This window comes from Pristiophorus japonicus, chromosome 1 (assembly GCF_044704955.1).
Source record: "Pristiophorus japonicus isolate sPriJap1 chromosome 1, sPriJap1.hap1, whole genome shotgun sequence".
NCBI lineage: Eukaryota > Metazoa > Chordata > Chondrichthyes > Pristiophoridae > Pristiophorus > Pristiophorus japonicus.
Window position 1 is genome coordinate 396,030,044 of NC_091977.1, and position 23,525 is coordinate 396,053,568.

Sequence of the window (23,525 nt, forward strand, 5' to 3'; positions counted from 1 at the left end):
AACAGCATGGTGGTCCCAAACTGGAGGCAAGCCAGCGCATGCTGAGTTTAAAAACAACACTTTTTGTGTTTTTGAATTAGACGGACGGTATTTTCCTAATTGAGGCTGAGGATTGCAGGGCTTGATTCTGGAACAGTTCTTTAATAAATAAAAGCAGTAAATAAAAACAAAAAAGTGACTGTGGTAATATTAAACTTAAGCACTAATATGAGACATCACTTACTCTCGTGGCTTTGTGCTCAGAAGCACTCTGAGAGGCCTCTTGCTACCGAAGCATTGCTGCAGGAAGCACTCAACTTCCTGAAAGGGTCTTAGGAAAACCACATCTCCATTGATAGCAAAAATCTTTTTCCCAACCTCTAGACCTGCCATCTGGGGTGAAATCACAGAAAAAGTAATGTGCAGAGATTTTACACACAAAATAATAGCTGTTACATAAATAACAGAAAAGTTAAGTTATATAAGATTACTATGGTCCATTTAAAGCCCATATTTACAGTCATTTCCACAGGTGTAGACATGAATTTTGTCAAACATCACATATAAATAATAAACCTTATAATACAGATGTAGATTTTTAATATATTTGATATTTTCTAAAAAAATTGCAGTAAAGAAGCCTTTCTATTTTTTTTACAAATTTTCTTTCCTTTTCTTAGGATTTTGTGTACTATTATCTTTGAATTTAAAAAAAATTAAATGGGCATTTATTATTTTCTTGCCTTTGTCTGCTTCAAACACCATGCCCAGCTGATCGTTCTTCCAACCAGCTCATCTAAAATCGTCACTGGGAGGAGTCGGAGATAAGAATATAAGAAATAGGAGCAGGATTAGGCCATTTGGCCTTTCAAGCCTGCTCTCTCAGTCAATAAGATCATGACTGATCTGATCTTGGGTTCAGCTCCACTTCCCTGCCCGCTCCCCAGGACCCTTCACTCCCTTATCGCTCAAAAATCTGTCGATCGCCACCTTAAATATATTCCATGACCCGGCCACCACAGCTCTCTGGGGCAGAGAATTCCACAGATTTACAACCCTCAGAGAAGAAATTGCTCCTCATCTCAGTTTTAAATGGGCGACCCCTTATTCTGAAACTATGACCCCTAGTTCTAGATTCCCCCACAAGGGGAAACATCCTCTCTGCATCTACCTTATCGAGCCCCCTCATTATCTTATAAGTTTCAATAAGATCACCTCTCATTCTTCTGAACTCCAATGAGTAGAGGCCCAACCTACTCAACCTATTTTCATAAGTCAACCCCTTCATCTCAGGAATCAACGTAGAGAACCTTTTCTGAACTGCCTCCAATGCAAGTATATCCCTCTTTAAATAAGGAGACCAAAACTGTATGCAGTACTCTAGGTGTGGCCTCACCAATACCCTGGACAGTTGTAGCAGGACTTCTCTGCTTTTATACTCTATCCTCTTTGCAATAAAGGCCAACATTCCATTTGCCTTCCTAATTACTTGCTGTACCTGCGTACTGACTCTGTTCAAATTTTCCTGAACTCTGTGTGGGGGAAAACCTGGGCTCCCCAAGCCAAATGTCTAGGACACTGACATGGGTAACCGATATCACAGATTAAGCTCCAAGGACTAGTGCATGGGAGCTCCAAGGTACCACATAATCAAACTGCTCTTAACTTTAACCTCAAGAAAACAAGGTATTGCTGATTATTTGCAATAACTGACAATTAATATTAATGTTAATAGGTTGCATTTATAAAGCACTTTTAACTTAGTAAAATATCTCAAGATGATTCACAGAGGAGAAAACTGGCAAGATTGATTGCATGGTCTTTACCAGTTCCTTATTTACCTTTGCTCCTATGAAAATGAATGGCAAGCAGTGGAAGAACAGGAGTTAGGGAAAGGTGAGAGCGCGATCAATGCCCCCTTGTCACCACCAAATTACTTAATGTCTTCCTCAGTCATCACTTCACCTGATAAATTCCCACCTTCACTTCCTAAGGTCAGACAACCACAGTCTTGGGCACATTTGGTGCATAACCAATCTTGTAAATAGCAAATCAATCCCAAATCAAGTTAACTCTGGTGCTGAACAACAGCAGCTCTGCTTCACTGAACGAAACATATCATAATGACATGAACATTCAGCAATATACTATTAAGTTATGGTTGCTAAAACTGCAAGAATTGGAAGACTCAGAACTTTTCTTACCTGGAATACAATGGCAAGATTTTGCTATTGATGAAGGAGAAAATATGTGCTGTGGACTTGGCTGTGAGCTGGAGTTTTATACAGCACAGGAGTGGGTAATGATCCCTTGACACTCCAATGATTTGGAAACACACTGGGCTGAATTCTCTATGCCACTCACATGTCTTTGACATTGTCTGCTCTCCCTTCAAAGGAAAAGATGGCCTACAACAAGTATCAAAATCAAGAGCAACAGTGATAAAAAAAATCTTGAGCACACAATGAGGGTAGATGTTGGCCACTGTGGCTAGACAGACAGGAGAATCTGTGGGAGGGGGCAGGGTTGGAGTTGAGGTGGCAACAGAAATTGGCAAAAGCTGGGAAATTGTCATTACATGTGGGCTAAGCTTTATGTGCTTTCTCAAAGTATTGCAATGCTTTTGTACTCAGTCATTATTTCCTCAAGGAGAAATGTCATTACGCACACAGCTAAAAAGCTCCTCGGTGTTTCACATCATAAAGGGTTCTTTGCAGGAAGAGGCTCGTCAGAAAGATGACTGGGGAATGAACCGCCTGAGTCACAGCCTCAATTTCATCACCAACTCCGTCACGGCATCTTACTTATGCAAACATCAGCAATAGAGACTGCTATGCTCATAATAAAGGAGGAAACTGAGTACTGTGTACAATGAGCAAGTGTGACCTTAGCTCCTTTAAGACGACTCCAGAGTGCAGGTACCTCGTGGGTGGTCTGCTTATATACCGTGCTCCCAAGGGATGCTGGGATCCCTTAGGACTCCAACAGGTAGGCCCTCTGGTGGTCAGGTGTCATGCAGGTTACAAGGAGTTAAATGCAGAACATCACTCCCCCGTGAAGTCAACAGTACACTTATTTACAAGGTGAGACGATCTGGGGCTTTTCGCTTCCTTGTCGATCGTCTCGGTACAAATGCGGGTGTGGGTGAGTTGGTCAGTTCTTCACTGGGCTGTTGGGCAGCCAGCCTTGCCGGGCTGCTGGGGATGGTGAGTTCGGCTTTGTGGTCATCCATGATGTCAGTTGCCACTTGTGTGTGTGTGTGTTGGAGGGTCAAAGTTGGTCGTTTCTTCTTAAGCTTGTTCGTAGCTGTTGGTGAACTGCAATTTGATTTGGTCCAAATATTTTCTGTGCATTTGTCCACTAGCCAAGTTGACCTGAAACACCCTACTCCCGTCTTTGGCTGTGACCGTGCCCGCAAGCCATTTGGGACCATGTCCATAATTAAGCACAAACACAGGATCATTGATCTCAATATTGCGTGACAAATTTGCGCGGTCATGATACACACTTTGTGGATGCCGCTTGCCCTTCATCTGATCATGGAGATCAGGGTGGACAAGAGAGAGCCTTGTTTTTAGTGCCCTTTTCATGAGCAGCTCGGCTGGGGGAACGCCGGTGAGTGAGTGGGGTCTGGTGCAGTAGCTGAGCAGCACTCGGGACAGCCGGGTCTGCAGGGAGCCTTCCGACATAAGTTTCAAGCTTTGCTTGATGGTCTGAACTGCCCATTCTGCCTGGCCGTTGGATGAGGGCTTGAAAGGGTCAGATATGACATGTTTGATCCCATTGCGGGTCATGAATTCTTTGAATTCAGCACTGGTGAAGCACGGCCCATTTTCGCTGACTAGGACATCAGGCAAGCTGTGGGTGGCAAACATGGCTCGTAGGCTTTCAATGGTGGCCATGGATTTGCTTACAGACGTTATCGCACATTCAATACATTTTGAGTAAGTGTCCATGACAACCAAAAACATTTTGCCGAGAAATGGGCCCACATAGTCCTCGTGGATTCTCGACCACGGTTTGGGGGGCCACGACCACAAACTTAGCGCTGCCTCTCTGGGTACATTGCTTAGCTGAGAGCAAGTGTTGCACTGGCACGCGCATGTCTCTAAATCTGAGTCGATGCCTGGCCACAACACATGGGATCTGGCTATAGCTTTTATCATTACGATGCCTGGGTGGGTGCTGTGCAGTTCACATATGAACGCATCTCTGCCTTTCTTGGGCAAGACCACGCAATTGCCCCACAACAGACAGTCCGCCTGCAGGGACATTTCATTTTTGCGCCTGTGGAATGGCTTAATTGCCTCCTGCATCTCCGTTGGGACACTGAATCAGCTCCCATAGAGGACACAGTCTTTTTACCAAGGACTGTAAAGGATCCTGGCTTGTCCAGGTCCTGATCTGGCAGGCCGTAACGGGGGACTTTTCATTCTCGAATGCCTCCATGACCATGAGCAAGTCCGCTGGCTGTGCTATTTCCATCCTGGTGGTGGGCAATGGCAGCTGCCTGAGAGCATCTGCGCAGTTCTCTGTGCCCGGTCTGTGGCGGATTACATAGTTGTATGCCGACAGCGTGGTCGCCCGTCTTTGGATGCGGGCAGAGGCATTGGTGTTAATCCCTTGGCTCTCAGAGAACAGCAATATGAGCAGCTTGTAGTCAGTTTCAAGCTCAAACTTGAGGCCAAATAAGTACTGTGCATTTTTTTTACCCCGTAAACGCACGCCAGAGCCTCTTTTTCAATCATGCTGTAGGCCCTTTCGGCCTTGGACAAACTCCTGGATGCATAAGCGACCGGTTGCAAGATCCCTGATTCGTTAGCCTGTTGTTACACACACACGATCCTGTATGACGACGCATCACAAGCTAGCACTAATCGTTTACAAGGGTTATACAGGACAAGCAGTTTATTTGGACACAACACATTTCTGGCTTTCTTAAAGGCAGCCTATTGTGAATTCCCCCATACCCAGTCGTCTCCCTTGCGCAGTAGCACATGTAGGGGTTCTAGCAGGGTGCTTAACCCGGGTAGGAAATTACCAAAATAGTTAAGGAGTCCCAGGAACGACCGCAGCTCCGTCACGTTCTGTGGTCTCGGTGCGTTCTTGATGGCCTCCGTCTTGGCGTCGGTGGGTCTGATGCCGTCTGCGCGATTGTTCTTCCCAAGAACTCGACCTCCTGCATCAGGAAAACACACTTCGAGCATTTCAACCTGAGCCCCACGCGATCCAACCGACTAAGAACATCTCCAGATTATTCAAGTGCTCAGTGGTGTCCCAACCTGTAACCAGTATGTCGTCCTGGAAAACCATGGTGCGAGGAACCGACTTTAGCAGGCTCTCCATGTTCAATTGGAAGATTGCCGCGGCTGACCGAATCCCGAACGGGCACCGGTTATAGATGAATAGACCTTTCTGCGTGTTGATGCAGGTGAGGCCTTTCAAAGACTCCTCCAGTTCTTGCGTCATGTAGGCCGAGGTCAGGTCCAACTTGGTGAACGTCTTCCCTCCAGCCAGGGTCGCAAATAGGTCGTCTGCCTTGGGTAGTGGGTACTGGCTCTGCAGCGAAAAACGGTTCAGCATTACTTTATAGTCCCCACAAATTCTAACCGTGCGATCCTCTTTAAATACCGGGACAATTGGACTAGCCCACGTATTGAATTCCACTGGCGCGATGATGCCTTCTCACTGCAACCTGTCTAGCTCAATTTCCACTTTTTCACGCATCATGTAAGGTACCGCCCGTGCCTTGTGGTGGATGGGTCGCGTACCGGGGACGAAATGGATCTGCACTTTTGCCCCCAAGAAGCTTCCAATGCCTGGCTCAAACAACGATGGGAACTTGCTCAGAACCTGAGCACGTGAGGTGCTGTCGATGGAGGAAAGCGCTCGGATGTCGTCCCAGTTCTAGTGGATTTTTCCCAGCCAGCTTCTGCCAAACAACGTGGGGCCATCCCCTGGCACCATCCACAGCGGGAGTTCGTGTACTGCTCTGATATAGGAGACTTTGACTTCTGCACTGCCAACAACAGGGATTAGTTCCTTGGTGTAAGTTCCTTAGTTTGGTGTGAATGGGGCTGAGCTTGGGCTTGTGTGCCTTTTTGTCCCACAGCCTGTCAAAGGCCTTTTTACTCATTATGGACTGACTTGCACCCGTGTCCAGTGCCATAGATACTGAAATACCATTCAGTTCAACTTTCAACATTATTGGTGGACATTTCGTAGTGAATGTGTGTATCCCGTACACTTCTGTCTCCTCTGTACGAGTCTCCAAATTAGTGTGATCCACAGTGGATCGATCTTCCTCCGCAACATGGTGGTTTGTAGGGTTTGCAGCTCGCCTGCACATTCGCTGGAGATGTCCCATTATTCTGCAACCGTTGCACGCATAGTGCTTGAAGCGGCATTGATGGGCTCGATGATCACCTCCACAACGCCAACAAGGTTTTAACTGCTTCGCATTAACGATTGATGGCGGACTCTGGGTCATCTGAGGTCGTGCAGCAGCAACTGGTGTGTACGTTCTGCCATGTATATTCCTGCTCGAAAACGACGTTACTTTGTTCACAGTACTGGCCGAAACTTCTTTACTCTGCGAAATCTGTTTGGTGTTGTCACTGGTGGACATAAATGCCTGGGCTATCGTTATGGCTTTACTTAGGTTCGGAGTTTCTACAGTCAGCAGTTTGTGAAGGATTGTCTCATGGCCAATGCCCAGTACAAAAAAGTCTCCAAGCATTTGTTCTAGGAATCCCTCAAACTCACAATGTCCTGCGAGGCGCCTTAGTTCAGTGACATAGCTCGCCACTTCCTGGCCCTCCGATCGCTGACACGTGTAGAACCGATATCTCACCATCAAAACGCTTTTCGGATTTAGGTGCTCCCGGACCAGCGTACACAGTCCTTCATAGGATTTCGCTGTTGGTTTTGCCGGAGCTAGGAGGTTCTTCATGAGGCCATAGATTGTTGCCCCACAGGCAGTTAGGAGGATCGCCCTTCGTTTGGTAGCGTTCTCGTCCCCTTCCAGCTCGTTGGCCACAAAGTATTGGTCGAGTCTCTCCATGAAGGCCTCCCAATCGTCCCCTTCTGAGAACTTCTCCAGGATACCAACTGTTCTTTGCATTTTTGTGTAGTTGTTCGTTACCTCGTCGCCAATTTTTATGCTCATAATAAAGGATGAAACTGAGTACTGTGTACAATGAGCAAGTGTGACCTTAGCTCCTTTAATAAGACTCCAGAGTGCAGGTACCTCGCGGGTGGCCTGCTTATATACAGTGCTCCCAAGGGATGCTGGGATCCCTTGGGACTCTAACAGGTTGGCCCTCTAGTGGTAGTGTAATACAGGTTACAAGAGGTTAAATACATAACAGAGACACCCACTTGGGACAAGGTACCTAGTGAGTCAGAAGGACTGACACTAGATAAGGTGTGGAGAATGAGGAGCTGGGAGTGGAGGAGTGCGAGTGACAGACAGTGTCATTCCTCCACAGGGAGTTGAGAAATGACCACCCTCAGCTGAGAGGCATAGGAATCCAATTCTCAGCTGTGCAGTCTCCAAAAGAACAGTGGAGGTCATTTTGACTTTGGCCGATAGTGTAAAATGGGCAATATAGGAGCTAACGCACGTTATACATCTCTCCCGATTTTCATTTCCACTGAAGTCACATAAAGGTCTATAAATTCGGGGGCTTAACACAGCCGTTATTGGCAAATAGTTGCGTAAAGAGGGCGGCTGCCACTTTTTTGGCAGTTAGAGACGGGTCCTGCGGCAACCTCCATTTCCAAGGCCCGCAACACTGCCGGTAAGGTTCATCGCTGTGGAAATTTAAATGAGGGAGAGGTGACGTCAAGTCGGCATTACATGCCGACTTAACGTCACCATAACAAACTTGGACCTTTGCGCAGCGTTCAGCTCTGCGTCCTAAGCTCAGCATGTAAACCTAGCATGCAGCAGACTGACAGAGGCTCTGGCAGCACCACTTAAAGGGATACACGCATCTTTCAAGCAAGTTTGCATTGAAGCTTTAGTACTGGTTTTTTTTGATTTTGAAGTAGTGGCTTGCTGCAATACATGTTAAAAGTTTTTAAGTGAGTCGAGAGTGCTGCTGTTCTTCTTCTTCTTGTTCACTCTGCTCTCTCTTTTTGACCAATCACTGGCTGGGCAGGCTGAATTTCTTGGGTGTGTGAAATGAGGAAGGCACAAGGCTGCAGTTGTGGTGAGGGGAGAGCAGGAAAGCAAGAGGTGCATGCCAGAAGGAGGATAATGCATGAGGATACCAGCATTTTGTATCCTTTCAGCCCCGCCGCTGACCAAGGGCTCAGCCATGCCACTACCAACTGCACCATCTCTTCCAAGGGGGTGAGGTGAGGCTCGGAATGGGAAATGTGCCTCATGATTGGTACAGGTTGTTGGTAGGTGAGTGATTGGGTGGGGGAGTCATGCATTGAGCAGTGTGTGAGGCTAGTGGAGCACTTGGAAGGAGATGGCTTTTGAAGATGCTTTCACTGACCTTGATCAGTAGTCTGAGGTTATGATGCTTCTTTGGGCACTGAAGTCAGGTCATGGGGGTGACACTGCAGGCAATGATGGCCTTGGTTCCACATCCTTCTTTCTGGAGGGCATCCTTGTGGGCAGAGGACCTCTCATGCATGTTGAACCCCTTCACATAGTTGGAGCGCTGCGTGTGAGACCCTGGGTCCCCCGTCCCTGGCTCGCTGAGCCATTTGTGTTAGTGCTGAAGCACTTTTCCCATTTTTGAGGTTTTGAAGGGAATGCAGCTTTAAGAGCTTAAGACTCCCAGTTAGGACTACTCTTTAATGTTAATATTTTTTAAAGGCAGAAAGGGATGAAAATTGCATCTTTTCACTTAATTTTTAGTTTTCAGAAGGCAATGCCGAGTAAACTCTATTGCCTCGCTTCCAGATGCTGTTAGAAGCTAGAATGCCATGCCTGGACGGGAACTTCGACTCCCATGCCTGCACTTACGCCACCAAGTAGGGCAATACACAGTAAGTTAGCGCTGGGCTAAAAATCTTTAGTCCCCAGCGTGAATTTTTCAATAGTAGTACTTCGACCATTTTCAGCGGACGTTAACCCGAGGCCGTGGTGACACCGACAACTCTCATGGCTGCCACAATTTTTTAGCCCAAAGTCTCTTGATGGAAGTAGGCTGCATATCTTCAGCCAGCTGTTGACATATTTCCCAATTAACCCCCAGGGAGGAGTGCAGCCTTCTGAGGCATTGACAGTCAGGATCTTTGTGGTCTGTAGACCCTGGTGAGTGGGTAGAAAAGAGACAATTTCTGTGATGCTGATGCGAAGAAATAATAATAGAAGGATTCCTATTTAAAAATCTATATCCACAATTTAATCCAGTATTTTGAGCAGATCTTACTAAAGCCATCAGCAAAAGCCCTGATGGACCTCCAAAGGCGTTGATATGCAGGCAAAGTAACGCCAACCTTCAGTAGTAACACAGGGGTCGAAATTCGGCACCACCATTTTTGAGGTGTTGAGAGAAATTTTTAACGCCTCGCTTCAGGAAAGGGGTACTGAGGTGAACGATCAGCCATGATCTTATTGAATGGTGGTGCAGGCTCAAAGGGCCGAATGGCCTACTCCTGCACCTATTTTCTATGTTTCCATGTTTCAGGCGCGCTCCCCAAATGCGAAATTCAGTGTTGATGCCTAAATAATTGATAGCAGTGTAAACTCATGGCGTTGCACTTACCTGGATGCGCTACGCTGCACTAAGTGATCCATTAAGCGTGGGCTCAACATCCGGGACTTAGGCTGCATTTAGAGTTGCGCCACAGACATAGCGGTGCCACCTGGACTGAATTGGGAAGTTGATTGGCCGCCTCAACGCCTCGTGGTTATATTCGCTTCCAATGCATTCACTCAGACCGTGAGGATGGCAGACCTTGCAGCAGCAGCTCGTCAGCGTGCCAATCGGTTCATGGACACGGCATTGGATGCACTCTTTGATGCCCTGGAGAGGTGTCGGCAGGTGCTGAGGGCAGAGGCTGGGAGGAGACCCCAACCCCAAACATACCGAAGGCGATGGAGGGAAATAGCAGAGCAAGTGTCTGCGATGACACGATGCCAAGGGCAGCAATACAGTGTTGGACAAAGTGGAATGACCTGACATGGATAGTGAGGGTGAGTATCTTTAACTTCAAACATCAACATGCTATGCTTTGACCTCAATGTGCACTCTCTGCTTAATGTAGTGTTTCGAGATCCATGCTCTAAGTGGGTGAGGCTCCCATTTGCAGCCTCTCCCACTGCAAGGGTCTACATGCGCTGTTAACCTTGCTACTCGGTTCTGCAGACACACTCCTCTGGTTTCACACGCGTGTCGAAGACGGTAGCCTCCCCGTTACTGTGAGGTCCTGTCACCCTAATTCAAGCATTGCCACAGCAAGTCGAAGCTGCAAATGGTAGTTACATCGAGCTGTGAAGACTGTCATAGAATAAATGGTAGTAAAGTATATGAGGCATTTGGGACACGCTGATAGAAGGCCTCTAACTCAGACTTTGTTTAATGTTACAGGCGAAGCTCGCACACAACCAATGGGAGCATATGTGGACTGGTGGAGGGGGGCCAGACCTCCAAGTGCGCAGTCCTTTGGAGGAACGGATAGCTGCCCTGATGCGTGTGCAAGGGACAGTGATGGTATGTTGAGTTCCTTTGCAGTGACCTGCAGGACATTGGCCCTGACACCATCAACGTGCAGCTATTTCCACGAATGCCTTTCCCGCTCCTGACCCCCTCCCCTGCAGGTAACCGCTATTCTGTGTTTCTGCTTTCAGATGACAAGCCAGATCCACTGGGGCCTTCTCGGGCGCAGGTGGTGGCGATGACTGTTGTATGTGTAAACCTGTAAATACCTTGTACAGCCACCAGAGGGCTCACCCCCTGGAGTCCCAAGGGTTCCCACAATCCCTTGGGAGCACAGGTATTTAAGGAGGCCTCACAGACTGGAGAGGCACTCTGGAGACCTGCAATAAAAGGCTACGGTCACACTTTACTTTGAGCTCACAGTATCTGGTCAGACTCTTTATTCATACACAACAACTGGCGATGAGATACAGATGACGAACCCAACGATGCAGAGAACAGTGGGCATTCTGGAGAAATTTTTGGAGGGAGATGATTGAGAAACCTTCATGGAGCGACTCGACCAATACTTCGTGGCCAATGAGCTGGAAGGAGAAGCGAACGCTGCCAAACAAAGGGCGATTCTCCTCACCGTCTGCGGGGCACCAACGTATGGCCTCATGAAAAATCTGCTTGCTCAGCGAAACCCACAGAGAAATCGTATGATGATTTCTGCACACTGGTCCAGGAGCATCTGAACCTGAAGGAAAACGTTCTGATGGCGAGGTACCAGCTCTACACGTACAGAAAGTCTGAGGGCCAGGAAATGGCGAGCTACGTCGCCGAGTTGAGATGCCTTGCAGGACATTGTGAATTTGAAGGACACTTGGAGCACATGCTCAGGGACTTCTTTGCACTTGGCATTGGCCATAAAGTGATACTTCACAAACTTTTGACTGTAGAGACCCCAACCTTGAGTAAAGCCATAGCGATAGCCCAAGCATTCATTGCCACCAGTGACAATACCAAGCAAATCTCTCAGCACACGAGTGCTGCTACAAGTAATGTGAACAAAGTGATGTTGGTTTCAAATCACAACGTACAGGGCAGGCCCCACATGCCTGCAGCTACACGTCCGCAGAGGTCTCAGAGTCCACCATCAAGGGTGATGAATGCAAGGACATTAATACCTTGTTGGTGCTGCAGGGGTGATCATCGTTTCCATTCATGCCGCTTCAAAGATTATGTTTGCAAGGGCTGTGGAACAATGGGACACCTCCAACATATGTGCAGGCGAGCTACAAACCCTGCTAATCCTGCAAACCACCAAGTTGCAGAGGAGGACAGATCCACGGCGGATCACAACGAACCAGAGCCTCAGACCGAGGAGACAGAGGTATATGCGGTACACACATTTACCATAAAGTGTCCCCAATAATGCTGAAGGTTGAATTAAATGGACTCCAGGTGTCAATGAAGCTGGACATGGACGCGAGCCAGTCCATTATTAGCAAAAAGACTTTCGCTAAATTGTGGTGCAGCAAGGCTTCAAGGTCAGTCCTGACCCACATTCGCACTAAACTAAGAACTTACACAAAATAACTGATACCCGTAATCGGCAGTGCTACTGTAAAGGTCTGCTATGATGGAGCGGTGCACAAGCTACCACTCTGGGTGGTACCGGGCGATGGTCCCATACTGCTCGGCAGGAGCTGGCTGGGAAAGATACGCTGGAACTGGGATGATGTCCGAGCGCTCTCGTCCGTTGATGACACTTTGTGTGCCCAGCTCTTAAACAAGTTCCCAGGCATCGGGAAGTTCCAAGGAGCAAAAGTGCAGATCCACCTAATTCTGTGGGGGGGGGGGGGGGAGACGACCCATCTATCACAAGGCGAGAGCAGTGCAGTACATGATGAGAGAGAGGGTGGAGATAGAGCTGGACCGGCTGCAATGAGAGGGCAGCATTTCGCTGATCGAATTCAACGAGTGGGCCAGTCTGATCGTTCCAGTCGTCAAGGGAGACGGCACCTGTCAGACTGTGTGGTGATTACAAAGTCAATCGTTTCTGCCTGCAGGATCAATACCCACTACCAAAGGCAGACGATCTTTTTGCGATGCTGGCGGGAGGAAAGACGTTCACGAAGCTGGACTTGACCTCGGCCTACATGATGCAGGAGCTAGAGGATTCATCGAAGGGCCTCACCTGCATCAACACGCACAAAGGTCTCTTCATTTACAGCAGATGCCCGTTTGGGATTCGATCAGCCGCGGCGATATTCCAGAGAAATATGGAAAGCTTACTGAAGTCGGTCTCGCGCACGGTGGTCCTCCAGGACGATATCTTGGTTGCACGTCGGGACACAGTCAAGCATCTGCAGAACCTGGAGAAGGTTCTTAGTCGACTCAACTGCGTGGGGCTCAGGTTAAAACACTCGAAGTGCATTTTCCTGGCGCCTGAAGTGGAGTTCCTGGGGAGAAGAATCGCAGCGGATGGCATCAGTCCCACCGATTCGAAGATGGAGGCAATCGAGAACGCACCGAGGCCACAGAACGTGAAGGAGCTGCCGTCGTTTCTAGGACTCCTGAATTACTTTGGTAACTTCTTACTGGGTCTCAGCACACTGTTAGAACCACTGCACGCCTTACTGCGTAAAGGAGACGAATGGGTATGGGGTAAAAGCCAAGAAAATGCCTTTGTAAAAGCTAGAAAATTGTTATGCTCAAACAAATTGCTTGTATTGTATGATCCATGTAAGCGTTTGGTACTAGCATGTGATGTGTCGTCGTACGGGGTCGGGTGTGTATTGCATCAAGCTAATAAATCTGGGAAATTGCAACTGGTTGCTTATGCATCCAGAAGTCTGTTTAAGACTGAGTGAGCCTACAGCATGATTGAAAAAGAAGCGTTAGCGTGTGTTTATGGGGTAAAGAAAATGCATCAATATCTGTTTGGGCTCAAATTTGAATTGGAAACTGACCAGAAGCCACTGATATCCCTTTTTTTCCGAAAGTAAGTGGATAAATACGAATGCATCGACCCGCATCCAGAGATGGGCGCTTACGTTGTCCGCATACAACTACGCCATCCGCCACAGTCCAGGCACAGAAAAATGTGCCGATGCTTTCAGTAGGCTGCATTGCCCACCACTGGGGTGGAAAGGGCACAGCCCGCAGATTTAGTCATGGTAATGGAAGCATTCAACAGTGACCAATCACCCGTTACCGCCTGACAGATCAGAACCTGGACGAGCCAGGACCCCTTACTGTCTGGAGTCAAAAATTGTGTGCTTCACGAGAGCTGGTCCAGTGTCCCATTGGAAATGCAGGAAGAGATAAAGCCGTACCAGCGACGCAAAGCTGAAATGTCTATACAGGCAGACTGCCTTCTGTGGGGTAATCGGGCAGTGGTCCCCAAAAAGGGCAGGGACACTTTCATTAGTGATCTCCATAGTACTCACCCAGGCATTGTAATGATGAAAGCGATAGCCAGATCCCACGTGTGGTGGCCCGGTATCGATGCGGACTTAGAATCCTGCGTGCAAAAATGTAACACATGCTCACAGTTAAGCAATGCACCCAGGGAGGCGCTACTAAGTTTATGGTCTTGGCCCTCCAAACCGTGGTCCAGGGTCCATGTCGATACGCAGGCCCATTTTTGGGTAAAATATTCCTCGTGGTTGTAGATGCGTACTCCAAATTGATTGAACATGAGATAATGTCGGCAAGCACGTCCACTGCCACCACTGAAAGTCTGCGGGCCATGTTTGCCTCGCACGGTCTGCCTGATGTCCTTGTGAGCGATAACGGGCCATGTTTCAGCAGTGCCGAGTTCAAAGAGTTCATGATCCATAATAGAAACATAGAAAATAGGTGCAGGAGTAGGCCATTCAGCCCTTCGAGTCTGCACCACCATTCAATAAGATCATGACTGATCTTTCACCTCAGTACCCCTTTCCTGCTTTCTCTCCATACCCCTTGATCCCTTTAGCCATAGGGGCCATATCCAACTCTCTCTTGAATATATCTAATGAACTGGCATCAACAACTCTCTGCGGAAGAGAATTCCACAGGTTAATAACTCTCTGAGTGAAGAAGTTTCTCCTTATCTCGGTCCTAAATGGCTTACTCCTTATTCTTAGACTGTGACCTCTGCTTCTAGACACCGCCAACATCGGGAACATTCTTCCTGCATCTAACCTGTCCAGTCCCGTTAGAATTTTATATGTTTTTATGAGATCCCCTCTCATTCTTCTAAATTCCAGTGAATACAGGCCCAGTCGATCCAGTCTCTCTTCATATGTCAGTCCTGCCATCCCGGGAATCAGTCTGGTGAACCTTCCCTTCATAACAAGAATGTCCTTCCTTGATTAGGAGATCAAAACTGAACACAATATTCCAGGTGCGGCCTCACCAAGGCCCTGTCCGGCTGCAGCAAGACCTCCCTGCTCCTATACTCAAATCCTCTAGCTATGAAGGCCAACATGCCTTCTTCACCGCCTGCTGTACCTGCATGCCAACCTTCAATGACTGATGAATCATGACACCCAGGTCTCGTTGCGCCTCCTCTTTTCCTAATCTGCTGCCATTCAGATAATATTCTGCCTTCATGTTTTTGCCACCAAAGTGGATAACCTCACATTTATCCACATTATACTGCATCTGCCATGAATTTGCCCACTCACCTAAACTGTCCAAGTCACCCTGCAGCCTCTTAACATCCTCTTCACAGCTCACACCGCCACCCAGCTGAGTGTCATCTGCAAACTTGGAGATATTACTCTCAATTCCTTCATCTAAATCATTAATGTATAGTGTAAATAGCTGGGGTCCCAGCACTGAGCCCTGCGGCACCGCACTAGTCACTGCCTGCTATTCTGAAAAGGACCCGTTTATCCCGACTCTCTGCTTCCTGTCTGCCAACCAGTTCTCTATCCACATCAATACATTACCCCCAATACCATGTGCTTTAATTTTGCACACCAATCTCTTGTGTGGGACCTTGTCAAAAGCCTTTTGAAAGTCCAAATACACCACATCCACTGGTTCTCCCTTGTCCACTCTACTAGTTACATCCTCAAAAAATTCTAGAAGATTTGTCAAGCATGATTTCCTTTTCATAAATCCACGCTGACTTGGACCGATCCTGTCACTGCTTTCCAAATGCGCTGTTATTTAATCTTTAATAATTGATTCCAACATTTCCCCATCACCGATGTCAGGCTAACCGGTCTACAATTCCAAGTTTTATCTCTCCCTCCTTTTTTAAAAAGTCGTGTTACATGAGCTATCCTCCAGTCCACAGGAGCCGATCCAGAGTCAATACACTGTTGGAAAATGATCACCAATGCATCCACTATTTCTAGGGCCACTTCCTTAAGTACTTTGGGATGCAGACTATCAGGCCCTGAGGATTTATCAGCCTTCAATCCCATCAATTTCCCTAACACAATTTCCTGACTAATAAGGATTTCCTTCAGTTCCTCCTTCTCGGTAGACCCTCAGTCCCCTAGTATTTCCGGAACGTTATTTGTGTCTTGCTTCGTGAAGACAGAACCAAAGTATTTGTTCAATTAGTCTACCATTTCTTTGTTCCCCTTTATAAATTCACCTGATTCTGACTGCAAGGGACAATCGTTTGTCATCACTAATCCTTTTCTCTTCATATAGCTATAGAAGCTTTTGCAGTCAGTTTTTATGTTCCCAGCAAGCTTCCTCTCATACTCTATTTTCCCCCTCCTAATTAAATCCTTTGTCCTCCTCTGCTGAATTCTAAATTTCTCCCAGTCCTCAGGTTTGCTGCTTTTACTGGCCAATTTATTTGCCTCTTCCTTGGATTTAACACTATCCCTAATTTCCCTTGTTAGCCACGGTTGAGCCACCTTCCCCGTTTATTTTTTACTCCAGACAGGGATGTACAATTGTTGAAGTTCATCCATGTGATCTTTAAAGGTTTGCCATTGCCTATCCACCATCAACCCTTTAAGTATCATTTGCCAGTCTATTCTAGCCAATTCACGTCTCATACCATCGAAGTTACCTTTCCTTAAGTTCAGGACTCTTGTCTCTGAATTAACTGTGTCACTCTCCCTCTTAATAAAGAATTCGACCATATTATGGTCACTCTTCCCCAAGGGGCCTCGCACAACAAGATTGCTAATTAGTCCTTTCTCATTCCACATCACCCAGTCTAGATGGCCAGCCCTCTATTTGGTTCCTTGACATATTGGTCTGGAAAACCATCCCTAATACACTCCAGGAAATCCTCCTCCACCGTACTGCTACCAGTTTGGTAAGCCCAATCTATATGTAGATTAAAGTCACCCATGATAACTGCTGTACCTTTATTGCATGCATCTCTAACTTCTTGTTTGATGCTGTCCCCAACCTCACTATTACTGTTTGGTGGTCTGTACACAACTCCCACTAGCGTTTTCTGCTCTTTCGTATTGCGCAGTAATGGGATCAAACATGTTACAGCTGCCCCATTCAAACCAGCATCCAATGGTCAGGCAGAGAGAGCAGTGCAAACCATCAAGCAGAGCTTGAAGAGGGTAACTGAAGGCTCACTGCAGTCTCGCCTATCCCGAGTCCTGCTTAGCTACCGTACGAGACCCCACTCGCTCACTAGGATTCCACCCGCTGAACTGCTCATGAAAACGGCACTAAAGACAAGGCTCTCGTTAGTCCAACCTGATCTACATGAACAGGTAGAGAGCAGGCAGCTTCAACAAAGTACAAATCATGATAGCGCAAATGTGTCACGCAAAATTGAAATCAATGTATTTGTGTTGAACTATGGACAAGGTCCCAAGTGGCTTCCCGGCATTGTTGTGGCCAAAGAGAAGAGTAGGATGTTTCTGGTCAAACTTTCAAATGGACTCATCCACTGGAAACACTTGGACCAAATCAAACTCAGATTCACGGACTATCCAGAGCAACCCACATTGGACCCTACCTTTTTTGACCCCCCAACACACACACCAGTGGCAACCGACACCGCAGTTGACCACGAAGCAGAACCCATCACCCGCAGCAGCCCAGCAAGACTCACCACACCAGGCAGCCCAACAAGGCCATCTGCACAGCAGCTCAGCGAGGGCCCAACAAACGATTCACCAAAACCAGCATTTGCACCGAGACGATAACCAGGGAAAGAAAGGCCCCAGATCGACTCACCTTGTAAATAGTAAACACTGTTGACTTTGGTCGGGGTGGGGGAGGGTTGTTATATATGTAAACCTATAAATACCTTGTACAGCCACCAGAGGGCTCATCCCATTGGAGTCCCAAGGAATCCCACAATCCCTTGGGAGCATAGGTACTTAAGGAGGCCTCATAGGCTGGAGAGGCATGCTGGAGACCTGCAATAAAACACTTAGGTCACACTTTACTTTGAGCTCACAGTATCTGGTCAGACTCTTTATTCATACACAACAACGACCAAGAGGTCGAGGAGGAGCAGGAGGACGACACCTCCTTCAACCTCACGCAGGAGGCTACGCCGTCTGAGAGGGGGTCCAACAGCGCTGCTGACCAAGGGGTGGTGGGGGAGGCGGAGGTGGATGATGCTCCGGGACCCAGTGGCCTCCAGCAATGCCACAGGGGAGGGGAAGGCCGGGGGCCAGCTCCCTTGAGGGTAAGTGCATCTGATGGATGCTCAGCACTCTGACGATGAATCCGACCTAAAGGTTGTCGCAAGACAATCCCTGCAGTTGCACAGCGATCTGCTGGGTGCACTAGCAAGGGTGCCAGAGAGTCTTAATGCACTAGCTGTGAGGATGGTGGAGTCCGTCTCAACTGTTGCTCATGCCTCTCAGCAGCCCACTGAGCCCTTCCTTGGCAGATGCCAACAGATGCTGGATGCAAGCAGCGACCATGGGGTCCCAGACATGGTGGCACGAGCTATGGCTGATGTTGCAGTGACCATTGAGTACCAGGCCGATGCTATTGTAGGCCTCCATACTCAAATGTGGTGTCCTGAGTCAGCTCTCTGGTGTACTGCAGTCACAGACACTTTTGATGCAGAGGCAAATACATTCAGTGGACGCACTGAACCGCTGCTATCCAGTCTGGGGCCCCATCAGTTGAGCAGGGACCTAACCTTGCCGACCCAGCGCAGAATTCTGACCACACCCAGATTTTTATTCAGGTTGATGCTCTGCCCGGGGGAGTATCAGCCTGTTGGTCCAATTGGACCGTGATGTTCTTTCTCAGGACGACATCATTCCACCTTCGCAGCTGACGATCTCAGCACCCCATCCACAACAGAGGGCTCCAAGCCATGCTGAGGTGATGCAGTCTGCAGCCGGGTCTACCAGGGCCCGAGTTGGTCGTGGATGTCCTACTAGGCCATCATGTGTGGCTGCAGATCGAAGGCGGCAACCGACTACCAGCCTTGCTGAAGGCCCTGAGACCCCACTGCGGAGGAGCAGTAGGCGTGGGAGGGGGAGAAGGGAAGGGGTCGTAAAGCCTTCTTTATGACAAGGTAAAGATCTTTGGGAAGGTGGCCATATACACTGACCTTGTGAAGATATGGTGTTGGATTTTACACTTTTTTTGCATGCATAATGCCTACTTAACATCCATTTTACCGCTGAAATGACGTATAACGCCCATATATCGCCCATTTAGCCACAAAATGGAAACTGACGCCCATTTTTCGGAGCATTATTTTCCCCATGTGTTTAATGCCGGGAAAAAATAATACCGCTGGCCTACTTTTTTTTGTGGTAAAGATCTCATTTGCCGAAACTAACACCCAGGAGATTGCCCAGTGTCACTTTCACCACCTCGCACACATCTCGCCCATAATATCACTCGCCCAAAACACCATTCAGAAAAAGTGGAACTGTTCTGAACGAATCACAGCGGTGTGGGTGCCATTTTTAAAATCGCAGGTCGCTTCATTCAAAAGGCTGCTTCAACTTCGGGGAGTTTGAATTGACTTCTGGAGTTCTTCTCAGGTGAAGTGACCATCTCAACAGAGATATTTTCAGACTCTGGACTATTGGGGGTTTACTCGAGGTGTATTTTAGTGAGGAAATTATTGCTTCTGATCAACCGTTATTATACTTTCATTGCAATGGGGCCATCCATTTCTCAGCTTGCATCGATTAATACACAGATGCTGCTCAATGTCTAATGCACATCATTCTGTGTCCAATTTAAGACGTGCAAGAATGAGGAGGAGGTCCAGACCATACACACCCCGCACTTAGAGAGAAAAGGTCTTACCTTGATGTGTCCGACCACACCTGCCTTCGGAGACTGCGCTTCCACAAGGTGGTGATCAATGAAATATGTGAGCTCAACAGGCCACATATACAGCCTGCCATCAGGACATCAGTGTCGGTCGAGGTCAAAGTCACAGCGGCATTGTCTTTCTACACGTCCGGTTCCTTTCGGGCCTCCGCAGTCGAGATTTCCCTTCTGTCTCACCATGGCCCGGAGGCCCTGTATACGCATAGAATGGACTTTATCAGCTTCCCCATGACCACGGAGGCTCAGACTGACAGAGGGGGAGCATTCTACTGCATTGCTAAGTTCCCCAGGGTGCAGGGAGCAATACAGTGCACTCACATCACTATGCGGGCACCTTCTCAGGACCCAAAGCTTTTTCGTAACAGAAAAGGATTTCACTCCCTGAAGGTCCAATTAGTTGTCGACCTCAACCAGATCATAATGGCAGTCGTCAGCTCCTGTCATAGCGTGGGTGATGCGCACATCCTTGCAATCCCTGGCTCGGACAATGACATAGTCAAGCAGGTGCCAGTGTTTGGAGCGAGGGTGTTGCCACGATGCCTTGCATTTGTCCCTCTGGCGGAACAGCGCATTGGTAATGAGGAGTTCATGTTCTAGACATTTTGTCAGGAGTAGGGTACCAGTGGAATTGGCTTTCACTACCCACTCTCTGCCAATCACGCCTCCACAGAGTGCTGTGTCTTTGTCAACCTTGGCATTAAAATCACCCAGGAGGATCAATTCGTCGTCCGTGGGGACACAGGACAAGGATGTTTCCGCAAGATCCTGCAAATCTCCTGGGAGGACAAGCGCACCAACATCAGTGTCCTCGACCAGGCTAACATCCCCAGTATTGAAGCACTGATCACACTCGATCAGTTTCGCTGGGAAGGCCACATAGTACGCATGCCAGATACGAGACTCCCTAAGCAAATGCTTTATGTGGAGCTCCTTCATGGCAAACGAGACAAAGGAGGACAGCGGAAACGTTATAAGGACACCCTCAAAGCCTCCCTGGTAAAGTGCAACATCACCACTGACACCTGGGAGACCCTGGCAGCAGACCGCCCGAGGTGGAGAAAGTCCATCCGGGAGGGCGTTGAGTTTTTTGAATCTCGACGCAAGGAACATGAAGAGGCCAAGCGCAGGGAGCGGAAGGAGCGCGCGGCAAACCAACCCCACCGACCCCATCCCCCGACGAATATCTGTCCCACCTGTAACAGGGTCTGTGGCTCCCATATCGGACTGTTCAGCCATCAAAGAACTCATTTTGGGAGTGGAAGCAAGTCCTCCTCGATTCCGAGGGACTGCCTATGATGATGATAATGGCAGTGAATGCCAAGTGGCCGGGCAGCTTCGATGAGGCTCACATCCTGCATGAGAGCACTGTCTCTGACATGTTTAAGAGTCAGCCACAAGGACAATGCTGGAGGCTTGGTGACAACTGATATGGCCTAGCCACCTGGCTGATAACTCCCCTGCGTGACACCCACACCGAGGCCGAGAAGCGATACAACCAGAGCCAGAGAGACACATGCAACGTGGTCCAGAAAACAATAACTGTGCTTAAGCAGCGCTTTAGATGCCTGAACCACTCAGGAGGAGAGCTACAATACAGCCCATAGCAAATAACTAAATTTGTGGTGAGCTGCTCCATACTGCACAACCTGGCTTTCAGGAGGGAACAAGAATTGCCAGAAGGGACTGATGGTCCACCTCAGGAGAGAGAGGAAGAGGAGGACGAGGGGCTGGACACTGACCTAGTGCCAGGCAATCAGGCTGGCTATACAACCATGTCCACGCCCCACTCCAGACCGCAGGAAAGGGCCCATGGTGGCTACATAGCTGCAAGACTCTTACGTCAGGAACTGATAACTGAACGATTTGCCTGAAAGAATGTGACAACGCTGACACACTGCTGTGTGTGTGCAGCTCAGACATCAATAGTGGGCATCACCTTAGTGCCAGTTAAAGTTTAAGTTGATTGAAGTTAAGTTTTATTTAACCCTTTCATGTTAAGGAATCACCAGTGTGTAACGGTCCAGCTATCTGAGACAAGGTTATGTTCAATAAAACATTTTTTTAGACGAACTTTGGTCTGAAATCATAAGTATCATGGGCAAAAACACCCAACCACCGCCCACAACCCACGTTTTCGACCACTGACATCAATCAAATGGTCAACAGGTCCAGCAACGCAGAATACAAATGCAAAGCAGGAGGGTGGCCCCCTCCCCCCATACATTACAACAAATTGCATACACCCAGATGGAGATATAACACAGCCATCACCTGCGGACATGCACCTCACTTTCCTTCCCCCCTCCCCTTCTTCTCCCCACCTCTACCCCTTCCCCTCCTCGCTCCACGCCACCTGGCCAAAGAGCTTCTCAAGCGGTGCCTCATTGGGGGAGATGAAGGCAGAGGTGGTGGTTGGATGGGTACAGGAGCGGAGGGTGTCGAGGGGGTAACATTCTCTGATCCAAAAGCAGGATCTTGGTCCTGCCTCTCATCTGTCGTTCGCAGTGGTGGTGCGGAACCGAGGGGTGGAGTGTCGCGCTCTGGGACCACTGGGAGGCCTGTGTCAGCAGTGTTCCTGGCTATCGCCTCCAGGACCTCCACTATCCGTGGAACGTACTCAGTCATGGTGGCCAGCTATCGGGATATGCCCCCCAATGCATCGAGGATCTGGTCACCAATGTCTACAGTTCTCCTGGACAACTGTACCATCTCTCTGTCCACGAAACCTCCGCGGGGTCAGCGTCATCCTGAGGAGGAATGGGGTGCCCTGTGGCGAGGTGCTTGGGGCCGGTACCTCCAGAGTGGAGGCGGGAATGACCGGAGAACCACTAGATGGCCTTGGGGTAGAATGGCTTCTGGAGCGTGGCAATGCAGGTTCCTCGAAGTCAGTGCTCTCATCCGTGGAGAACAGACCCAGCGGATTGACGGATGAGAATCGGAGCTCCTCAGCACCAGATGTTGGATCATCCGGCAAGTCCGGCCCTGCACCCCCACCTTCTGACCGCTGTGGTCTTGCCTGGAGCTGTGCTGCTGGCTGAGCTGCAAAACACAAATGAGGTTATTAAAGGAGGTCACAAGGTGATTCCAGCACTACACACAGCATATGCACGACAAAAGCACCACCGCGATCAAAATCATCGCAGACATCACATTTCATCAACACATTCTGCATTGCAATGATTTTCATTAGGCCAGCACTATTTATAGGACAATTTTAGAAATCATCTATCGTATATGATTGTTCAGATATGAGTGGGTGTGGCATTTATTGACTTTACATCACTCAATGGTGTAAACTTTACTCACGTCGCTTCACTTCAGGGTCTGCAGATGCGTCCGTGGCTGTGCGGGGGTGCTTCCCCACGAGTGCGAGCACCTGCTCCTCCATCTCAGTGATGTCGCTGGGAACTGCTGGCCCCCCACCCATTCGCCTCTGTACGGACCTCATCGTCGATAGCTTCGACTGTAAAAGGTAACAGGACGACATGGCATGAGATCATTGCATGATATCATTACTAGGTACTATCACAGAGACTGATACAACACATAACTGACAGATGTAATCATGATTATTATAATCATTATCATTCTTTACCACGTACACCATGACCGCAGGCTTTGACTACAACATTCCCGGTAAAAGTGAAAGACCTCACATTTGCTGATAGTCATTCATGATTG

The 23,525-nt window shown here is 48.4% G+C and overlaps 1 protein-coding gene across 1 annotated transcript in view; it reads right to left on the reverse strand.

Annotated features, from left to right (window-relative positions):
• The window catches only part of prex2 (phosphatidylinositol-3,4,5-trisphosphate-dependent Rac exchange factor 2), a 910,511-nt gene that overhangs the window by 568,135 nt on the left and 318,851 nt on the right, over nt 1-23,525 (reverse strand). Inside the window, exon 18 of the mRNA XM_070891336.1 lies at nt 224-372. Coding sequence (XP_070747437.1) covers nt 224-372 — 149 coding nt within the window. The remainder of the gene's footprint in view (nt 1-223; nt 373-23,525) is intronic.